Genomic DNA, 18,906 nt, shown 5'->3' with positions numbered 1-18,906 from the left:
ATGCAATGTTTTCATGTACCTTAAATTTTACTCAGGTACCTTACAAAGCGTGGCCTACTTTCTCATATTACAACCCCAATTACAAAGACCCTGTCTCCATCCCACCTTTACCGACAGACATTCCCTAAGAACAACAAGCCCCCTCCAGGCCGGCACCGCTCACCACGGCTGCGTTAGTGCAGGCCAGGAGGGGCCGTCGGTGTGGTGGGCCGGCTGACAGGTGGACAGGAAAGGGAGTTTTACTTCAATGAAAGGCATTTTTTAATCCAGTTTACCATCTATTAGAATAATTGCCCCAGTGTGATGATACCTGTGGTATGAGGATGAGAAATGAAAAAACAGAGATACCTTAATAAGCCCTGCTTCAGACCCGTCCCGGTCAAAGGTCTGACGGGCTTTAGCTATGGCCAGGATGACCCCTTGCATGGCAGGGCTCAGCATCACCTACCACAGAGGGCACACAACACAGAGAAAGGAAAGAAGAAAGGTTCAGAAGAACAGTGCATGGGAGACAGCTGAGCCGACAGCTGAGGGAAGCCGGGCGGCATGCTGCTTGGTCAGCGTCTACTGAGCATCTAGTTCCGCACACCTGTCCCCATGCACACTCACAGCCCTTCCCCACACAGTGTCCAAGACAAGCTCCTTCTACATGGTCTCCGTAACTTACAAGGGAATACGTATGTGTGTAAAACTGTCTATTACAGCACTGCTCAAGGATCTAAAATATATCAGAGCTCTCAGTGGGGGACTATCTGAGCTGAGAAGTCTAATTCTGTTCTGTAGTTTGGGTGTATGTCCTAAACACACAATTATCTTAGACTTTTACTAGAACAAACAGTACATTTTAAACTAGTCTGGAAACTAAGGGATGCACAAATATGACTTTATAAAATGGAAACCTTTCAATAAATTAAGAATATATCACAGGAGAAAACAGAAATCTGAGGGACAGGACTCATGATTGCTTATGTGCAGTGACAACCATAACAGAGATTCACAACAACCTGGATTCGGAAGCTTCTTCCTTCAACTTACATTTACTTTCTCACTAGACAACTGAACATTTTACACTTGGAGGAAAAACAATGAACTAATACTACAAAGACTAAGACTCCTAATCTAAAAGGCAATTTTTTTGTTCCTAATACAAAAAAAGGAACTAAGTTATATCTGAGCCACGTACACTTTGCAGGGGCCCCCGTAAATAGGTGCCTGGGTAGAGAGGCCGGGAGCAGTGTACGGTGAATTGAAGCTATCTTTTTAAAAACAGTAACTGAGGTCAAACAAGATAGGCCCTCTTGTTTCAGTAAGAAAATACCAACCATTGCCAAACACCCTACAGCACAGTCAGCGACATGGAAGGGGCTGTGAGCCCGCCAGCAGCTAGCCCTGCCTCAGCTCTGTACCTCCTCATCATAGCCATCTGCATCGGCTCTAACCAGGATCCTTCCCACACTGGGGATCTCCACTTCCGAGACCTCAGAGGTAGGTGGGGCAGCAGGCTCTGCAGCATGGACCTTTGGGGGCTGTTCTGACTGCTCTGCAAGGTTTGTTTCCGGGGGCGTGAGCTCCTTGGGTTCAGCTTCCTTAAGCTGTGGCAGCAGAAAGGAGAGCATGAGTAAGAAAAAAATAGGAGAAATAAAGAGGGATGGTCAAATGCAGCAGACACAAAGTAAGAGAAATGGGAGAAAACTGTGGCGATGGCTGCTGGAAGCCCACCCGCGTGAAGCTGGGCTTCTTCCTTCACTCACCTCACTCAAGGCTGCTTCCACACCGCTCTTCTTGTACGCCTGGGCTGTGTTTGCAATGGCCTGGGCAGTCTGCTCCTTGACAATCACGGCGTGCTCAGAGGACAAGCAGCGAGCCCCATGAGAAGGGGCTACTGAAGGCTCTGGTAAAGAATGTACAGAGGAATTAGCATCTGATGACCAGTGAGGTCTAGAACACTCTGTAAAAGACAAGCAGGATGGATACGTGGTTTAATATACAACCCTTCTAACAAACCTTTTAAAAAAAAATCTATATAAGTTTTCCCTAGAAACTGACTAGGAGAAAAGGCTACTTCAGCAAAATCCCCAATCATGATCCTGTAAAATTTAAAGTGCACCCAACTTTGCCATCTTCCTTTATGCCAACAAGGCTTGCTACAATACAAACAGCCATCTGTTAGGAAGATAACATTTGTTAAAAAAATTTTTTTCAGCGCTGGCCAATAACTCTGGATATAGCGTTGGCCTAGCATATGGATGTCCTGGGTTTGATTCCCAGTCAGGACACACAGGAGAAATGACCATTTGATTCTCTCCCCCTTTCTCTCCCTGTTCCCCTCCTGCATTCAGTGGCTCAATTGGTTTGAGCATTAGCCCCAGGCACTGAGGACAGCTCGGCTGGTCCAAGCTAGTCAGCCTCAGATGCTAAACATAGCTTGGTACTCAAGCATAGGGCCCAGACAGAGTTCCCAGGTGGATCCCCGCTGGGGCACATGCGGGAGTCTGCCTTACTGTCTCCCTTTCTCTCACCTAAAAAAGAAAAAAAATTCATATATTTATTTTTAAAGTTCTTGAGTTCTGACACATTTACATTTGCATACAGCATTAAAATTAATGCTATAAATTTTTTATTAAACTTATTGGGGTAACACTGATTGATAACATAATAAAATTTTTAGGTGTACAAGATTATAACTTGACATCTGTGTACTCTATTGTGTGCTCCCCACCCAAAGTCTAATTTCCTTCCCTTACCATATATCTGACCTGGTGGAAGGTCACCTGCGGAGAATCATTTATATAAAGCCTACCTATCAACCCTATTATCATTCCTCCTACAATCTGGGAAATAAGCAAAAACTAAACAGAGTAAAAGTACAAGGAGCTAATTTTTCTGCTATTACTTCTACTCATCAGAAGCCACAGTTATTCCAGGAGGTTGTGCAATGCCGACTCTATTTGAAGCCTGCTGTAATTACAGACCGCGGCATCACCCCATGGGCTGAAGCGCACAGGCAGGCTGAAAGGGTGCAGCGCGAACACTACTGGATCATGGCATTGGCCCTTCTCACACACCTTGTGATGGAGAGAAATCCTGCGAGGGTGAGTTGATGGAGGATTCCATCTGAGCAATTTTACAAGACTGCTCTTCTTCCCACTCTTCTACTTCTTGTTCAAATCTCCAGTTATCTTCTTGAATGTAATGCTTAAGTTCAACAGATAGGGTTTCCAGTTCTGCTAACATCTGATCTGATTCATTTGGGGTTGCCTCTGAGAAAGAAAAAAGATGGAGAAATGAAAAGGTCCTTCCTAATGAGAAGTGCATACATACATAATATATACTTAATGCATCAGAAGTGATGACACTGGAAGGCCAGCAGTCACAGCACGTCATTAGCCACGTCTTTAGCCATGCCTGGCGTATCAGCAGGCACACACTGAGTAGCTCTTAAAACAAATGAATGCTTAAACAAATGAATATAAAGATTTAAAATAGAGGCCAATCACTGGCACAATAGTTAGAATGGGACAGACATTTCTTGGAAATTCAGAAAAATCATTAGATCTGATAGAAATTTTAAGTAGAACAGTTTTGTCAGTGTAACCACTGTATCTATTATTGCTAAGAATATCTATAGAGATAAATTTTAACACTTTCATGCAATTAGCTGTCATCAGAAAGCAGTCTGATACCACAGTTAGACAGTCAATAATACCTGGTTCATTAAAAGCTCTGATAAAAAATGGTTGGATATCAAGGATATATTAAATTTCATTTTTAACCTTTTTTTGTTTTGACCAAAATAAAAGCAAACAAAACAGAAAACCTACAGCAGAACCACACATCCACTTATTGGTTGTCATTCACTAAGCAAATGACAGTTCCCACTTGTTTGTTTCTAGAATATGTAATACCAGGCCCTTTTGTACCAACAGCCAGCAGGGTCACTGGCACAGTAACACCCACAAGCAACTGCCCCTGCTCTCCCACTGCAAATATGCAATTAGGAAGATCATTACTGTCAGGTGATGTTCTTCCACCCCTCCCATCCCCAGTCTCATTAGCAAATCAGAAAGACAATGTGCTGCCTGGAAGAAGTACCCTAAGCGTTTCTTATCTATGCAACTCAGTCAAGTTTAAACACCGAAGAAAAAAAAGGCTTCTGTGATCTGAGATGTGAAATGCGTCCCATAACACTATCTCTCAGAGAAAATGTGAAAGGGACAGAGAATAATGGAAATGGAAAAGAGCACAGAATTTGGGTTCAGAACTGGGTGTCTGAATCGTGGGCCTGTCATTTATTTCCTGAACGAGAGAGCCTCAGCTAGAAAGTGTGAATAGTAAGAATTTTTACCCCACCTACCTTCCTTTTTAGAGTTATGTTATTAGAGAAATAAAAACTAAAAGCATGCAGTAAGAAGTACCAACATAAATGATAAGTATGATTGCTCTTAGAATAATAGCATTATGAGAAGTGTATAATTACTCAGGTAGGCCCTGGCCGGTTGGCTCAGCGGTAAAGCGTCGGCCTAGTGTGCGGAGGACCCGGGTTCGATTCCCGGCCAGGGCACACAGGAGAAGCGCCCATTTGCTTCTCCACCCCTCTGCCGCGCCTTCCTCTCTGTCTCTCTCTTCCCCTCCCGCAGCCAAGGCTCCATTGGAGCAAAGATGGCCCGGCGCTGGGGATGGCTCTGTGGCCTCTGCCCCAGGCGCTAGAGTGTCTCTGGTCGCAACATGGCGACGCCCAGGATGGGCAGAGCATCGCCCCCTGGTGGGCAGAGCGTCGCCCCGTGGTGGGCGTGCCGGGTGGATCCCGGTCGGGCGCATGCGGGAGTCTGTCTGACTGTCTCTCCCTGTTTCCAGCTTCAGAAAAATGCAAAAAAAAAAAAAAAAAGAAAGAAAGAAAGAAAAAAAAAAATTACTCAGGTAAATCTACTTATAAAATTTAGCTAGATTCCTAAGGGTACAAAAATATGTATAGAAAAATGTTACTAAAAAAAGAAAAAAACTAGAGACAATTTACAAGTCTATCAACGGGAGGCTGGTTTAACAGATTACATACATAGTCCATGCAATAAAATTATTATGGAGTTGTTAAAAAGAATGTCAATTTTATCTATGAAAAAATAGAGGTTCCTAATTACACAATAAAAAGGATGCAGAACAGAATGGAAAAACACGGAATGGAGGAGATGTCCATAATGACATGCAGCTGCTGCACAGAGCACCATCTGAACATTACGCAAGAAACCTCACCATGGACACTTGGGCTCAAGGACGGAAGGGGTACACACCTGATTTTCCTCTTTAGTCTCTTTTGTACTGTTTGTATTTTTTTAAATGCATTATTTATTTGTAATAAATTCTATGTTAAAAAATTTTAAATTATTAAGACTGTTCCCCCTTCCCTGAGCAGTACATATTTCCCGCATCTCTGGCTTCTGCTGAGATACTTTTACCTGCATTGAAGTGGGGTAGCTTGTCGTTAATGTACATCAGACAATAAGCACTAACATTTCTCAGGCCTCCATAAGAATCTCTTTCAAGTTCTTCCCAGGAAGATTCGGTAACAGAGATGTCATTGTACTTGAGCCAGACCTGTCGGGGTTGATTATAGATATAGGCCCAGTAGTGTCCAGCATTTGCTTGTCCTTCATGAACAAGAACTGCGTGCAAGCGATAAGGCACCTGCACATTGGAAAGCATATTTTTAAGTTAGAGTAAGCACAGTAACCTGACAAAATTTAGGTTATCAAATTCAAGATTATTCCCAAATCTAAGACGTAAGAAAACTATACGTGTGTTTGTTACAGGGTTCAGATCCAAATATCCTGGTGATTTAAGCAAGATGAACTAACAAAGTCACAGCCTTGGAACCTACCAATTATGTGTCAGTTCCCACATCTTTAAAAGCAGATAGTTGACCGATGAACTAGATAACCTCCTGAGACCTCATTCAATTTTAAAAGTCTTACAATTATAGATGTATAACCAAAGATGCCTAACCTGTGGTGGTGCAGTGGATAAAGCATCAACCTGGAATGCTGAGGTCACCAGTTCAGAACCCCAGGCTTGCCTGGTCAAGGCACATATGAGAAGCAACTATGAGATGTTGCTTCCTGCTCCTACCGCCCTGATTCTCTTTCTCCTCTATCTAAAATCAATAAATAAAAATCTTAAAAAAAAACATACAAAGATAACCTAGACCTATTTATCCCCACAATTACAAACCCAATTTATCTAAAAACAGAATCACCTTGATTACTCATGTTGAGAAAATGCTTAATGTTTATCACATTTGGGACCTACAACAAGTTTACCAGTTATCTTGCTCTGAATCTATTTTATTTGGTACATAATTTAGCGTATTTCATTATGAATCAGTCCCATGGTCCCTCTATTTCTTCCCCTGAGTACTAACACTCTATCTGGGATAAAGGCCTTTTAACTACATAACAATTTGTTTCACCATTTGAAAAGCACTTCTTTCTTACAATATGCAGAAAATAAAGAATGCTTTAGTGCCAAGTAACTCATGGTGGGAAAAAGGAAAGTCAGCTATAGAATCAAGTTAAACTTACATTTACTCAGTACTTGGATATGTTTTTACTTGTGGTAAAATTTTTGAAATAATACAAAAAACAAAATGGGGAAAAAGCAAGAATGACATGATGCATCCTGCTGTGCACAGGACCGGCCTCATGCAGCCCCGGTGACAAGCTGTTCTCCGGCCACTTTCACAAAGCCACGGAGAGGCCATGCCCCTGCCTGGAACCTCTTTTCCCCTCCATGCCCAGAATGTTATCATCAACAATTTATGTGGACAACAGAATTTCTGCCCTGTCCACTTCCCTTTTAGAGTCATTAGAAAAATAACCTTGACAGCACATTGGTAAACAAAAGACCACACATAGTGCTTTGGGAAGGATAGGTAACTGGTCCTCAGTTCAGATTCCCCATTGTACTACTTAAATTACTACTGTAGAAATTGTTATTAATATTTGACAGCAAACCTTTGTAATATGTCAAGAACTAATACGTGGCAGAATTAAAACAAATATATTTTGGCACATACTGGTGGCAAAAGATATATTGCCTTTTCTTTTAGCCTAAAGTAAAAAAATAGAACACTATCAATTTCTTTCCTAAGTTTATTCTTATATCTCAGAAACGTTCCCACTCAGTTTCAAAGAAAACCATCTAACTTTCTATCTGCCGTCAGCACCATCACATGCCTTGACTGCTTTCCCATCCATTTCATTTTACCTGACGAAGGAGAGGGTCACAGTACATCTGCTCAATAGTCTGGGTGGTGCTTGCGATGCAGTTCTTTAAATCTGTTGAAGAAGAACAGTCAGTTAAGATGAGCTTCCCTTCCCTCCATGAACCACGAAGGAGTGCATGGTTTTACAGCAGCTAGTGCTTCTGCTTACAAAAGCTATTAGTTGGCCCTGGCCGGTTGGCTCAGCGGTGGAGCGTCGGCCTGGCGTGCAGGAGTCCCGGGTTCGATTCCCAGCCAGGGCACACAGGAGAAGTGCCCATCTGCTTCTCCACCCCTCCCCCTCTCCTTCCTCTCTGTCTCTCTCTTCCCCTCCCGCAGCCAAGGCTCTATTGGAGCAAAGATGGCCCGGGTGCTGGGGATGGCTCTGTGGCCTCTGCCTCAGGTGCTAGAATGGCTCTGGATGCAACAGAGGGGCAGAACATCGCCCCCTGGTGGGCATGCCAGGTGGATCCCAGTCCGGCGCATGCGGGAGTCTGTCTGACTGCCTCCCCGTTTCCAGCTTCGGAAAAATGAAAAAAAAAAAAAAAAAAAAAAAAAAAAAGCTATTAGTTTAATATAATCAAATTAAGATTTAAAAAAATTACTGTATTTCCCCATGTATAAGATGCACATTTTTTCTGAAAAATTTGGGGTCTAAAAACCAGGTGTGTCTTATACAGTGGTTGTTTTTTTTTACTTGCATTTCCTACTTTTTCATGCTTGTTTTTGTGCTAATTGTTGAAGACAGTGATTCGTCATCAGACACAGATGAGGACAAACTAATGGATGGGAGTTTTGACCATGATGAGGAGTTGTATGAATTTTATAATGAATAAAAACTTGAGTTCAACAACTTCATGTAATACTTTTTTTTTAATTTCGGGCCCCAAAATTAAGGTGTGTCTTATACATGGGAATGTCTTATACATGGGGAAATACAGTATCTCTTATAATTGGCACCAAAATTTCTTAAGAAGAGAAAGCCTACTTAGAGAAAGATGTAATGGGCCACTTGGGTGTAAATAAATATCCCAGAAACAAGACCTAAAAGACGCTGGCAGAACAGGACAGGGCTAAATTTCTGTGAATAAGAAATTGGGAGGAATCTGAATTTTTATGAGTATTTTTTGCTTCCCCAATAAAAGGAGAAAGTAAGGGGACAAAGAAAAGTCTGAGCAGCATGACCATGAGACCATACAGAAGAATCCTAGCCAACCAAGAATTGCCACAAATGGGAGGAGGGATGCTAAGAGGGACCTGTTCACAGCTGTGTAATGGGAGTGTGTGAGCCAATCTTACAGGGAGCTGAAGAAGTCACACCCCATGTGGGAGTTTAACAGAACATACGGCAGAATTCAACAGCATGTATGACAATGGCAGCAAGTAGAACCAAGGGACCAACTTCCAAATATTCAAACAAACAGAGATGGCAAAAAGTGCTGTTTGACAAGTTTTAAAAGAGCCAACCTTGTATGTCTTGTTCAATTTCACTCCTCCACCTCTGAAGACAGGTCTTAACAAAGTTTATCTCCTCATCTGTGACTGTTCGAGGAGCTGGGTGTGCAGGCATTTCCACAGAAGACCGGGAAGATGTAAGTGGCATATTCACTGTAGACTTGGGTAGACAGTCTTCGGGCAAAGCGACATCCTCACAAGAGCTTCCCTTATTTATACTGAAAGAAGACAAATTGTACTCATACAATGATTTCCAAAGTACGTCCTGGCGCAAAAAAAGCAAGCTGCTACATGAGAAAGGACAACTGTGAGTTGGTCTTTACTCTGCACAGGTACTTAGCCAAATCTGTCCTTTATATAAACGCATCCTCTCGTTAACACAACTTGCTTATGAGACAGATACTGCTAATATACAGATACGACCCCTATTGAACAATTACAAACCTAAGGTTTAGAAATATTAAGCAACTCACCCAAGTTCACCCAGCCAGTGAGTGACAGAGAGGCAGTACACCCAGATGGCCCTGAGTCTACGGCTCACACTCTCTTAACCCCTCATTACGATGCCTTCTCATGAGGAAGGGAGGAGAGAGAACACACAGAAGGAAAGCTAGGGCTGGAAGAATCTAGAAGCCAACTATAGTTTTCAACATGCAACCAATTAAAGTGGGATGGATTCAGGGATCCAGAAACAAAACATACAGAGCAAGAAAAACGGAGGATCAGCTGAACACCCAACTCACAGGAGTACAAATGAGGTGGGCCCAGCTGCACCACCCTTCAGCTAAATGCCCAAGGAAGGTTAGCAGACTCAGGTGTAACTCAATACTCAGCTCTAAAGTGTTAACTTTTACTCCACTGCCCTAAACTCAGAATAAAGTATGTAAACGTTATCTACTAGTTAACTATTGTCAAACAAACGATACACAGACAAACCAGCAGAAATATACACTAAGCTTCTAATTGTAGTTAAGTTTTTTTCACCATCAAAACCAAAGAACACCCTGGCCGGTTGGTTCAGCGGTAGAGTGTCGGCCTGGCGTGCAGGAGTCCCGGGTTCGATTCCTGGCCAGGGCACACAGTAGAAGCGCCCATCTGCTTCTCCACCCCTCCCCCTCTCCTTCCTCTCTGTCTCTCTCTTCCCCTTCCGCAGCCAAGGCTCCATTGGAGCAAAGATGGCCCGGACAGAGTGGCGCCCCAGATGGGCAGAGCATCACCCCCTGGTGGGCATGCCGGGTGGATCCCGGTTGGGCGCATGCGGGAGTCTGTCTGACTGCCTCCCCGTTTCCAGCTTCGGAAAAATGGAAAAAACAAAATAAAACAAAACAAAAAACCCAAAGAACATAAACCTCCTTTAGCTCTGACATAAAAGAAACCCCCACTCCCTACTATTCCCACCTGCTCTCTCACACAATATAATGGAAAACACCTCTTCCCCAAGGACCCACATATATGAGAGATCTCTCCATCTCAGAAGACACCACACAGAGTAACTTTAAAATCTAATAATATCAAGCAACAGGCAGTAGTATTTTATGTGGTTAAATAGACTGCCCAACCACTCTAAAAATTTAAAACAATTTATATTTCATAAAGAACATGAAACCATTCTATAAAAAAACCAGCAACACAGGAGAGTATAGAAAGTAAAAGACTCCCGTGTGCCCTGACATGTGCCACCCCTGGAGACGCTGGGTAAGGTCTACGCAGATGTGCACCTCCATACACACATGGATGAATAACTATTAATATGGGGATCTGGGAATGGGTGGGGTTTTTAACATAAAAAGTCTAACCTTTTATAGTCAGTAACCAGGAGGTCACAGGGTCGGGCTGGAGCCTCTGGGGTGCTGTGGCTGGGAGTACCCCCTGCCTGCCTCCCAAGCCCTTTGCAGGTGTCATGTGACTCCCCTGGGGAGCTGCTGCATGAGGGGAAATGCTCTCAGTGGCGATGGTGGAAAAACGACTGGAGCCCAGGCTGCCATCTGGTCACCAAGAAGCTAGCGGGACCCATAAAGGCACTGCACAGCAGGACATGTCCGCGGACACAGAGGTCACTAGTGAAGACGGAGATGCCCACTGGAGCTGTGTTTATCCAGTCTGCACGCTAAGTACATTTGAGCCAAAGTGTGGGGGGAGGAAGAAGAGTGCCACCCGAAGCCTCTGCCTCAGTGTGTCTTCTGGCCCCTCCTGAAAGCTGTCACCACAAACACACCATCTCAGAATTGGAGCACCTGGTCTCTGTCGGCAGGAACGTGGGCCACTGCAGGCCTGACTGCGCTGGCCCTTGAGGACGGCCTGACCCTGAGGTAGTGCTACCTGCAACTGCATCTCTGGGAGCAAGCCTGCTGCGGGTACATCAGCCCACCCACCATCCTGTTCAGGATGCCTTGGGGGGGGGGGCAAGCTCCTCCTAGCTTCCTGCACTTCTGCCGACTGTACAAGTCCACCATTTTAGACGAGCGGACACTTCTCCTACTAAAGTTCACCCACTGTCTGCGCTCAACCCCATCACTACTTCTAGCACAGAAATTCAGTAGAAGGCATCTCCAGACTCCATTTCCCTTCTTCAGGCTCTGAGAACATCGAAGTCCAGTACTTGGGCCACAACATCCAACAGAACCGACAGCTCCCTGACTCCCAGCCCGGACGTGGCCAGTTCATCCCAGCAGTCCGCAGCCTAAACTCTGATAGCTGCCCACTCCAAGAGAATGGCAGCAAGAGTCTAGAGGATTCTGGGGAGCCTGTGTCACGTGACTCAGACCTGGGGACAGCAAATGCTGAGATTCGGATCCGTCTCTGCAGGAAGTGTGGTCGGAGTTCAGCAGAGCCCAGGCACACTCTGTACCAACCAAGAGACTGAACCAAGAACCAGAGCTTCCCACACGGCAGGCCTCCCTCTCCCTACACAGCCTCTGCCCACACCAGCACAGGCCTGCACACCGACAGGCCCCCAGAGCCCCTCTCTGCATGACGGCCTCTGGGACTCCAGATGGTGGCCACAAGCAGGAACCATCTCCCCAGGCACCTGGCATCCTGGGCTGGCAGCATGTGGGCACTGCCAAAGCTGTCAGTCGGGGAGCACTTCAGAGCAGCAGCCTTCCAGTCCTGTGAGCACAGCTGGCTGAGGAGTGGCCAGCAGGTCTTGGGTGGATGGGGGAGCTGCACTGAGCCTCAGGGGGTCCTCACTCACCAATCTGAAAGGCACGAGCTGGATCCTGGAAGATGAGTCATACTGGCCTCCCCAGCACAGCCCCAGAGTCTTTCCCATAGCTCCTAGCTTCTCCCAGAGGGACTCCAGAGTTCAGGCCTGGTCTCCTCGGGCACCTTTCCCAAGGACTGAGAGAAAGTTCCTCTGGGGGGGCCTTAGACAAAGCTGTGTGCTTCTCCAGGGGACAGGACAAGGAGGGCAGCTGAGGAGTGCACTGCATGGGGCAGGAGGAGCCTCACCGGACGGCACAAGTCCTCTCTTCCATTCCCAACTGGGTAGTGTCTTCTCACAAGAAAACCCTCATTCCACAATGTAATAAGGAACACCCTTGCTGATTAATTCAAGAAAGCACTGCAGGAAAAGTACTATATTTTCTCAATCTTAACAAAGTAATGCCCAAAATTGTCTACAGAGCACAAAAACACTATTTCATATATTGAAATGGAAACTATTTTCCTTGTAACTGCCCTGCACCTCTTACAAACAGCACCCGGCTCTGTCCGTGGCCAGAGCAGCCCCTCTGGAAGCCCAGGCGTTCAGGGCTCCTTCCCGAGGCCTATCTCCTGTTTCCTGATCAGCTGTTTGCTCAGTGCCCTCCAGTGCCATTTACACGAGGCCAGCTTGGTCTCCATCCCAACCCTCCATGAATCCAGAGGGGGCTAAAATATCAGAACTGAACTTTTCTGTGATCCTCGTAAATAGCTTCTTCCTTCACACAAAGAAGTGTGTACTCTGGTCAGTCTTTACCATTTTCTTTTGCAGTGACCCAGCAGAGAGTTCTGGCCAGTTCCCAGGCTCTGGCTTGGGGACTGCGCACAGAGCCCTGTCTCCATGCTGGCTGCTTTCAGTTTTCTGTCAGCCTATGTGATAGCTGTCACCTTCTAGAGCTGTGCTTTGTGCCTGGTTGTCAGGTTCCCCGAGGAGTAGGCAGACTGTATGCAATGGTTTGAAATCTCCAAGGCTGGTCCAGGCTGGGAGAGAGAACTGTGTGTCCTCTGAATCTCCTAGCTGGTGGCAGACCCCTGGAACAGGGGCAATGAGCAGTGTGTGGCACATGGGTCCTCACTCACTCACTCAGCAAATATTTACTAAGCACCTGTGATGCACCAAGCACTGTTCTAGGTGCTAGGGACACAGCAGGGAACAGCAAAGTCCTAGCTTCATGGGACTTATATTCTAGTGGGAGAGACAGGAAATAAGGAAATTAGCCAGTGAACATACAGGATGGGCAGGTGATCACACTTACTATGAAGAACAATACATTGGGGAATGCTGAGGATGCTGAGGAAGGCCCATAATGAGGTAACAATGGAGGAGATGTGGAGAAAGGGACAGAGGAGGACACAGGCGAGCTCTGTGGGTCAAGCAGGAAGACCAAATGCAAAGACTTTGCCCGGGAACATAGCTGATGCACCCATGAAACAGAAGAGATGAGAGGAGTGGAGAGGAGACCGTCAGAGGCGAGGTCAGAGGGGCAAAGGACCTGTGGGCCACAGAAAGGATCCTGACTTTGCAGTGAGAGACACAGCAGCCACTGCAGGGTTTCAGGCTGAGGGACATGACCTGACATCTAAATGGGAGAGTCGTCTGGCTCATGTGTTGAAGGACTAAGGGAGAGAGACCAGTTAGATAGCTACTGCCATCACCCTGCAGGGGTGTTGGTGGACTGAACCTGTGAGGTGGTGGAGGTGGTGGAAATGGAAGATTCTGGATGTGCCAACAGGATCTGCTAATGGATCCGATGTGTGTGTGAGAGAAAGAAACCAAGGATAATTCCTTATCTCCATGTCCTGCCCTGCCCTGCTCTCCCCTCTCCCCAGTGGCAACAGTGCCCCACTAGGAAGACGGCCTGACCACAGCCGAGCTGCCATCCTGAGCGGGTGGAGCCCAGCCTGTGGGCAATGCTGCAGGAGCCTGGCTCTGTGTGTGGGAGGCAGCAGTGGTGAGGCCTTGGGGTACTCGTCTGTCCCCCCTGCCACTCCACTCGCCCCACCCCTGCCTCGTGGAGATTAGTAGCCCAGAGCTGACCCTCCCCCACCACCAAAAGCTGCTGATGCTTTCAGATGAGCAGACTTTTACCCCCAACAGAAGCTGATGTGAACCTCAGCAGCGGCCACACTATATTTAAATTGTCATTTTATGTAATAAACTTGGCAGTGTGGGGTCCTGGCCCTGAGAGGTGCTTCACAATGTGGTGAAGGAATGGCTGCCCTGTGATTCTTGAATGATTTTTCAGTCAGGACCTGGTCCTTCTTCAAAGAAAAAAAAAATCTAACTTTTTAAAATAGGTTCTAGTGTTCTGTTTTGCTTTTTGGTTAGGGCACACACATCAGCTTTAATCCAAGCTGACCCTGTGGCGCCCCCTGGCTGCGGAGGCTGCTGCAGAGCAGGACTGCAGGCCCAACTCACACTCTCCTCCCTGAGTCTTCCCTGCACAAGCCCCTCAAGGCTGTCCTCGCCCAGGCTAGCAGTTCTTGTCACATTTTAATTTTCTATTTATCAGTCAGTATCGCCTTCCCTGATGTTTACTTAGTCCTGCAGACTTTCAGCAGGGACAGTAAGAAGTATAAAAGAGCAGGGCTAAGGTTTCCTCTTAGAAAAAATTTTGGTGCTGCCAGACTACAGCTAGCTCATAAAAGGCAGCCCTGGTGCCGCACGAACACTATTCCATGTGGCCCAGGAAGCCACGGAAAGAACCCCGACCACCCCATGGGCAAGATGAGTGCGTGGGTGGGACTTATGAACATTCTCTCAATGCTTAGCAAAATCCCTCCCTTTAAGACAAAGAGCTCACAGACCTTGAACTCATATAAGTGAATGTTCATCAGCTGGAAGATGGTGCACATTTCAAATGAAACCAAAAACATATACATAAACTATTTGCAACAAGTTTTTTCCATTACCTTTCCTTGGATGTCAGGTCAGAAACAGGGCAGTGCACTGAAGAAAGTGGTAATGCTGCGCGTGTGTCACTCTGAGATGTAGGGCTTCCTGCAGCAGGTTTTGTACTGGCAAATTCAATGACATATTTCAGCATGTCCGGGAGTGGGAACCGGGCGGGGCCTGAGCCGTACTTCACATACCTAAGAGGCAAGCACAGTGCACATTACTGGCCTTGTCTATCTGGTATTTTGAGGCTTGCTGATAAAACATCTATTACTGTATGAAGAGTCAACAGAGAGCTATCTCTAAAGACTACACAATATTTAATACATTATTCAAACAATCTATAGGGTAAAAATATCTCTAACTACAAATGTAAAAATTCTTAACAACCTAAATTTTTATATCCAGCAGAAAACATTTCAAATGGGCTCCTTCCTAATCAAAGTCATGCCTACTGTGCTTTTTCTTGATGTCTTAGCACATTGAGGCTCTGGTCATAAAATTGAGTGCTGCTTCTTAAAGAAAAATAGAGGCCCTGGCCGGTTGGCTCAGTGGTAGAGCATCGGCCTGGCGTGCGGAAGTCCCGGGTTCAATTCCCGGCCAGGGCACACAGGAGAGGCGCCCATCTGCCTCTCCACCCCTCCCCCCCTCCTTCCTCTCTGTCTCTTTCTTCCCTTCCCGCAGCCGAGACTCCATTGGAGCAAAAGATCGCCCGGGTGCTGGGGATGGCTCCTTGGCCTCTGCCCCAGGCGCTAGAGTGGCTCTGGTCGCGACAGAGCAACGCCCCGGATGGGCAGAGCATCACCCCCTGGTGGGCGTGCCGGGTGGATCCCAGTCGGGCGCATGCGGGAGTCTGTCTGACTGCCTCCCCATTTCCAGCTTCAGAAAAATACAAAAAAAAAAAAAAAAAGAAATATTACCAGTACTCCAATCTGACAATAATGCTGGTGAACTAGTACCCAAAGGTGTTTCTCTTTGCTGCTCTTTAGATTGACCACTTTGCAAGTATTAGAAAAAAATGAGAGAAAGCTGGAAACAAGCAATAGGTGTTGATAAAGGTCAGAGTTTAAAACAATTGGCCAACCTTCCTTTCGCAGAGTCCCAGGAACCCTACTGTTCATACACTCATTCCCAGCACAGGCCAGGCAAGATTTAGTAATGGTTTCTTTGGGATTAGTGAATCATAAATATCTGGAATATGTAACCAAAATAACTAACATGTTATAGTAATAATACCCAATATGCTCCCATTACTAGCATGTAGACTTAGCAAAGCAATTCACTTTAATGAACTCAAGTTTAAACGGTACAATAATTAAGTTGACTGATTGGCACAGGTAAACTCTACAATTCTGAAATTCTGTTTACAAAGGATAGAGGCACTTAACGTTTTTATTCTGTGAGTAAAGTAAAAAAAAAAGAAAAAAAGAAATAGGTACAGAACTAGGAAAAAGGAAAACTGTTTTCATATTAGAAAGCTCCTTATGCCTGACCAGGCGGTGGCACAGTGAATAGAGCGTCAGATTGGGATGTGGAGGACCCAGGTTCGAGACCCTGAGGTCGCCAGCTTGAGCACGGGCTCATCTGGTTTGAGCAAAAGCTCACCAGCTTGGACCCAAGGTCGCTGGCTCGAGCAAGGGGTTACTCGGTCTGCTGAAGGCCCACGGTCAAGGCACATATGAAGGAGCAATCAATGAACAACTAAGGTGTCACAACGAGGAGCTGATGATTGATGCTTCTCATCTCTCTCCGTTCCTGTCTGTCTGTCCCTGTCTACCCCTCTCTCTGACTCTCTCTCTCTGTCCCTGTAAAAAAAAAGAAACTGGATGCCACCAGGAGCTGCAGCTTTCATTAAAAAGGATGTTGAACATGTCAGGCCAGAGGAACCTCAAAGAACTGTTCCGTTCCTTAGATGTATTTCCTTACCTTCAAATCAGCTACTATCAGTTTATCTAAATTCTGTCCTTCCAGATCCACTTTCTCCATGAAATCTTCCTCAACACGCTGTCTCCCCAATGCCGCAAAGACCATCTCCTCTCCCTGAGCTCCTAGAGCATGCGACCTAACCCCTCATCTAGTCCATGAGTCTGCTGAAGCCCTCCACATCTGTTGAGTTAACTAATAAATAGCTGGCCAAGGCCACAGGAAACATTTTCTTACTAGCGACGAGGCATTGATTTGTATGTCGTGGGTTTTTGGTTTTTTTTTCAGAGACAGAGAGTCAGAGAGAGGGATAGATAGGAACAGACAGACAGGAATGAAGAGAGATGAGAAGCATCAATTATCAGTTTTTCGTTGCGACACCTTAGTTGTTCATTGATTGCTTTCTCATATGTGCCTTGACAGTGAGCCTTCAGCAGACCGAGTAACCCCTCGAGCTAGTGACCTTGGGTCCAAGCTGGTGAGCTTTGCTCAAACCAGATGAGCCCGCGCTCAAGCTGGCGACCTTGGGGTCTCAAACCTGGGTCCTCCACATCCCAGTCCAACGCTCTATTCACTGTGCCACTGCCTGGTCAGGCTATGTCATGGGATTTTAAGCCATCATTTTACATCTTAAGTCTTCACACGTGTGCTGTATTTTAATATAATACTCATACAAAATTTCAGGGAAAACTTTTTTCTAAGAAACTTATCTTCAATTTTGTCACTTAATAATTTTCCTGTTCTTTTACTGAATTCCTTTAAACCAACTACTTCCTACAAAGCAGTTTTCAAAGAAGATGTCTACACTGTACACAAGAAATCTTATTTTTAATATTGTATCAAGGTATCTTAGAGAAGAAATGGTGAAAAAAATTTTTTTAAATGATAAAAGAAATGCAATCACCTGATAAGAAAATGCAAATGTAAAATAGTGTAAAACAAACCATAAAAGTCACCCACCCTCATCTCTCACTTCTACCACCTAATGGTATTCATTAGCAGTTTCCTGTATATCTTCCTCGGAGTATATCACACATACACAAGCAAGTTTTAAAAAACTTACCCAAGTTAAATTATCTAAAATTTTAAAAGTCATTTTACTTTTTTTAAAAAAAGTAATATCATATCATACAAAATGCTCTAATACACTATTTTAAAATCTAAATAAGCCAGAATGCCTTTTTGGTTACTGGAAAGCTGAGGATTTTGAGCTATAATACATCAGGTATATTTGGTTCTATAAAACAATTCAAATTTTCATGTCTAATGAATTATCATAAAACTTTAAAAGTAAAATATTATTGCAAGTAGAGTCCTGAAAATCACTTCCAGGACAGTGTTTGAGGAATCAATCCTCAGCTTAAGTCTATATGAAGACAAGTAGATGAGAGGACCCTGGGGGTGGGGGGCCTATTGGTGCTAGGTCTTCTCAGGGAAATGAAACCTAACAATGGAGTGGGAGGAGGAAGGGTCATGGTTGTAGCAGAACTGTTAAGCAGATAAAGAGGGAAAAGCCACTGACATTGTATGGCAGGGGTCGGGAACTTATGGCTCGCGAGCCAGATGTGCCTCTTTTGATGGCTGCATCTGGCTCGCAGACAAATCTTTAATAAAAATGTTAAAAATATAAAACATTCTCATGTATTACAATCCATTCACTTCCTACTGCTCATGTTCATGAGCTGGAGCCAATCACAGCTGTCCTCTGGGACAACACCAAATTTTTATTGGATAATGCATAACATACACGGGTCATTGTATGGCTCTCACAGAATTACATTTTAAAATATGTGGCATTCATGGCTCTCTCAGCCAAAAAGTTTCCCGACCCCTGTTGTGTGGGATTCGTTCTTAAATGCTAAATCAGTGGGCTCTATCTTGACTAGACATTAAATCCTCTTTAGGAAGTCTTAGGGGTGATTTCACAGAAATAGCTTAAAACAAACACACAAAAGTGGCTGATTCCTCTATATGGGAAAGGACTGTGAATGTGTCAAATATATTTGTCTCTTAATCAGTGAGCACTGCTCCAGCCTTGTTTCTGGTTTTTACCTTCCCTAAGCACTGCAGAAACTGCTTTCCCAAGACCAAGGGAGAGGAGTGCTGTGACAGTGACCTCCCCTGTGTTTGGGAAAAAGGTGGCAAGGGGATCAGGAAAAGCACAGGGCTACAGAGTCAG

General features: G+C 45.1%; 1 protein-coding gene and 1 pseudogene across 4 annotated transcripts in view; one reads left to right on the top strand and one right to left on the bottom strand.

Moving 5' to 3' along the window:
* The window catches only part of USP28 (ubiquitin specific peptidase 28), a 64,915-nt gene that overhangs the window by 8,454 nt on the left and 37,555 nt on the right, over positions 1-18,906 (bottom strand). For 2 of the 4 annotated variants that reach the window (XM_066372855.1, XM_066372861.1), the window contains exons 13-20: positions 14,822-15,001; positions 8,720-8,925; positions 7,258-7,328; positions 5,451-5,679; positions 3,066-3,260; positions 1,752-1,891; positions 1,407-1,592; positions 349-444 (exon numbers count right to left, since the gene is read on the bottom strand). In XM_066372855.1, the coding sequence (XP_066228952.1) occupies positions 349-444; positions 1,407-1,592; positions 1,752-1,891; positions 3,066-3,260; positions 5,451-5,679; positions 7,258-7,328; positions 8,720-8,925; positions 14,822-15,001 (1,303 nt within the window). The remainder of the gene's footprint in view (positions 1-348; positions 445-1,406; positions 1,593-1,751; positions 1,892-3,065; positions 3,261-5,450; positions 5,680-7,257; positions 7,329-8,719; positions 8,926-14,821; positions 15,002-18,906) is intronic. The other 2 variants (XM_066372870.1, XM_066372877.1) reach the window with 2 other exon arrangements.
* LOC136389720 (pleckstrin homology domain-containing family M member 1-like) lies at positions 10,659-12,124 on the top strand (annotated as a pseudogene).

Source organism: Saccopteryx leptura, chromosome 1 (assembly GCF_036850995.1).
Source record: "Saccopteryx leptura isolate mSacLep1 chromosome 1, mSacLep1_pri_phased_curated, whole genome shotgun sequence".
In the NCBI taxonomy this organism is placed as follows: domain Eukaryota; kingdom Metazoa; phylum Chordata; class Mammalia; order Chiroptera; family Emballonuridae; genus Saccopteryx; species Saccopteryx leptura.
The sequence above is the reverse complement of the archived record's forward strand: the minus strand, read 5'-3'. Positions and strand labels throughout refer to the sequence as shown.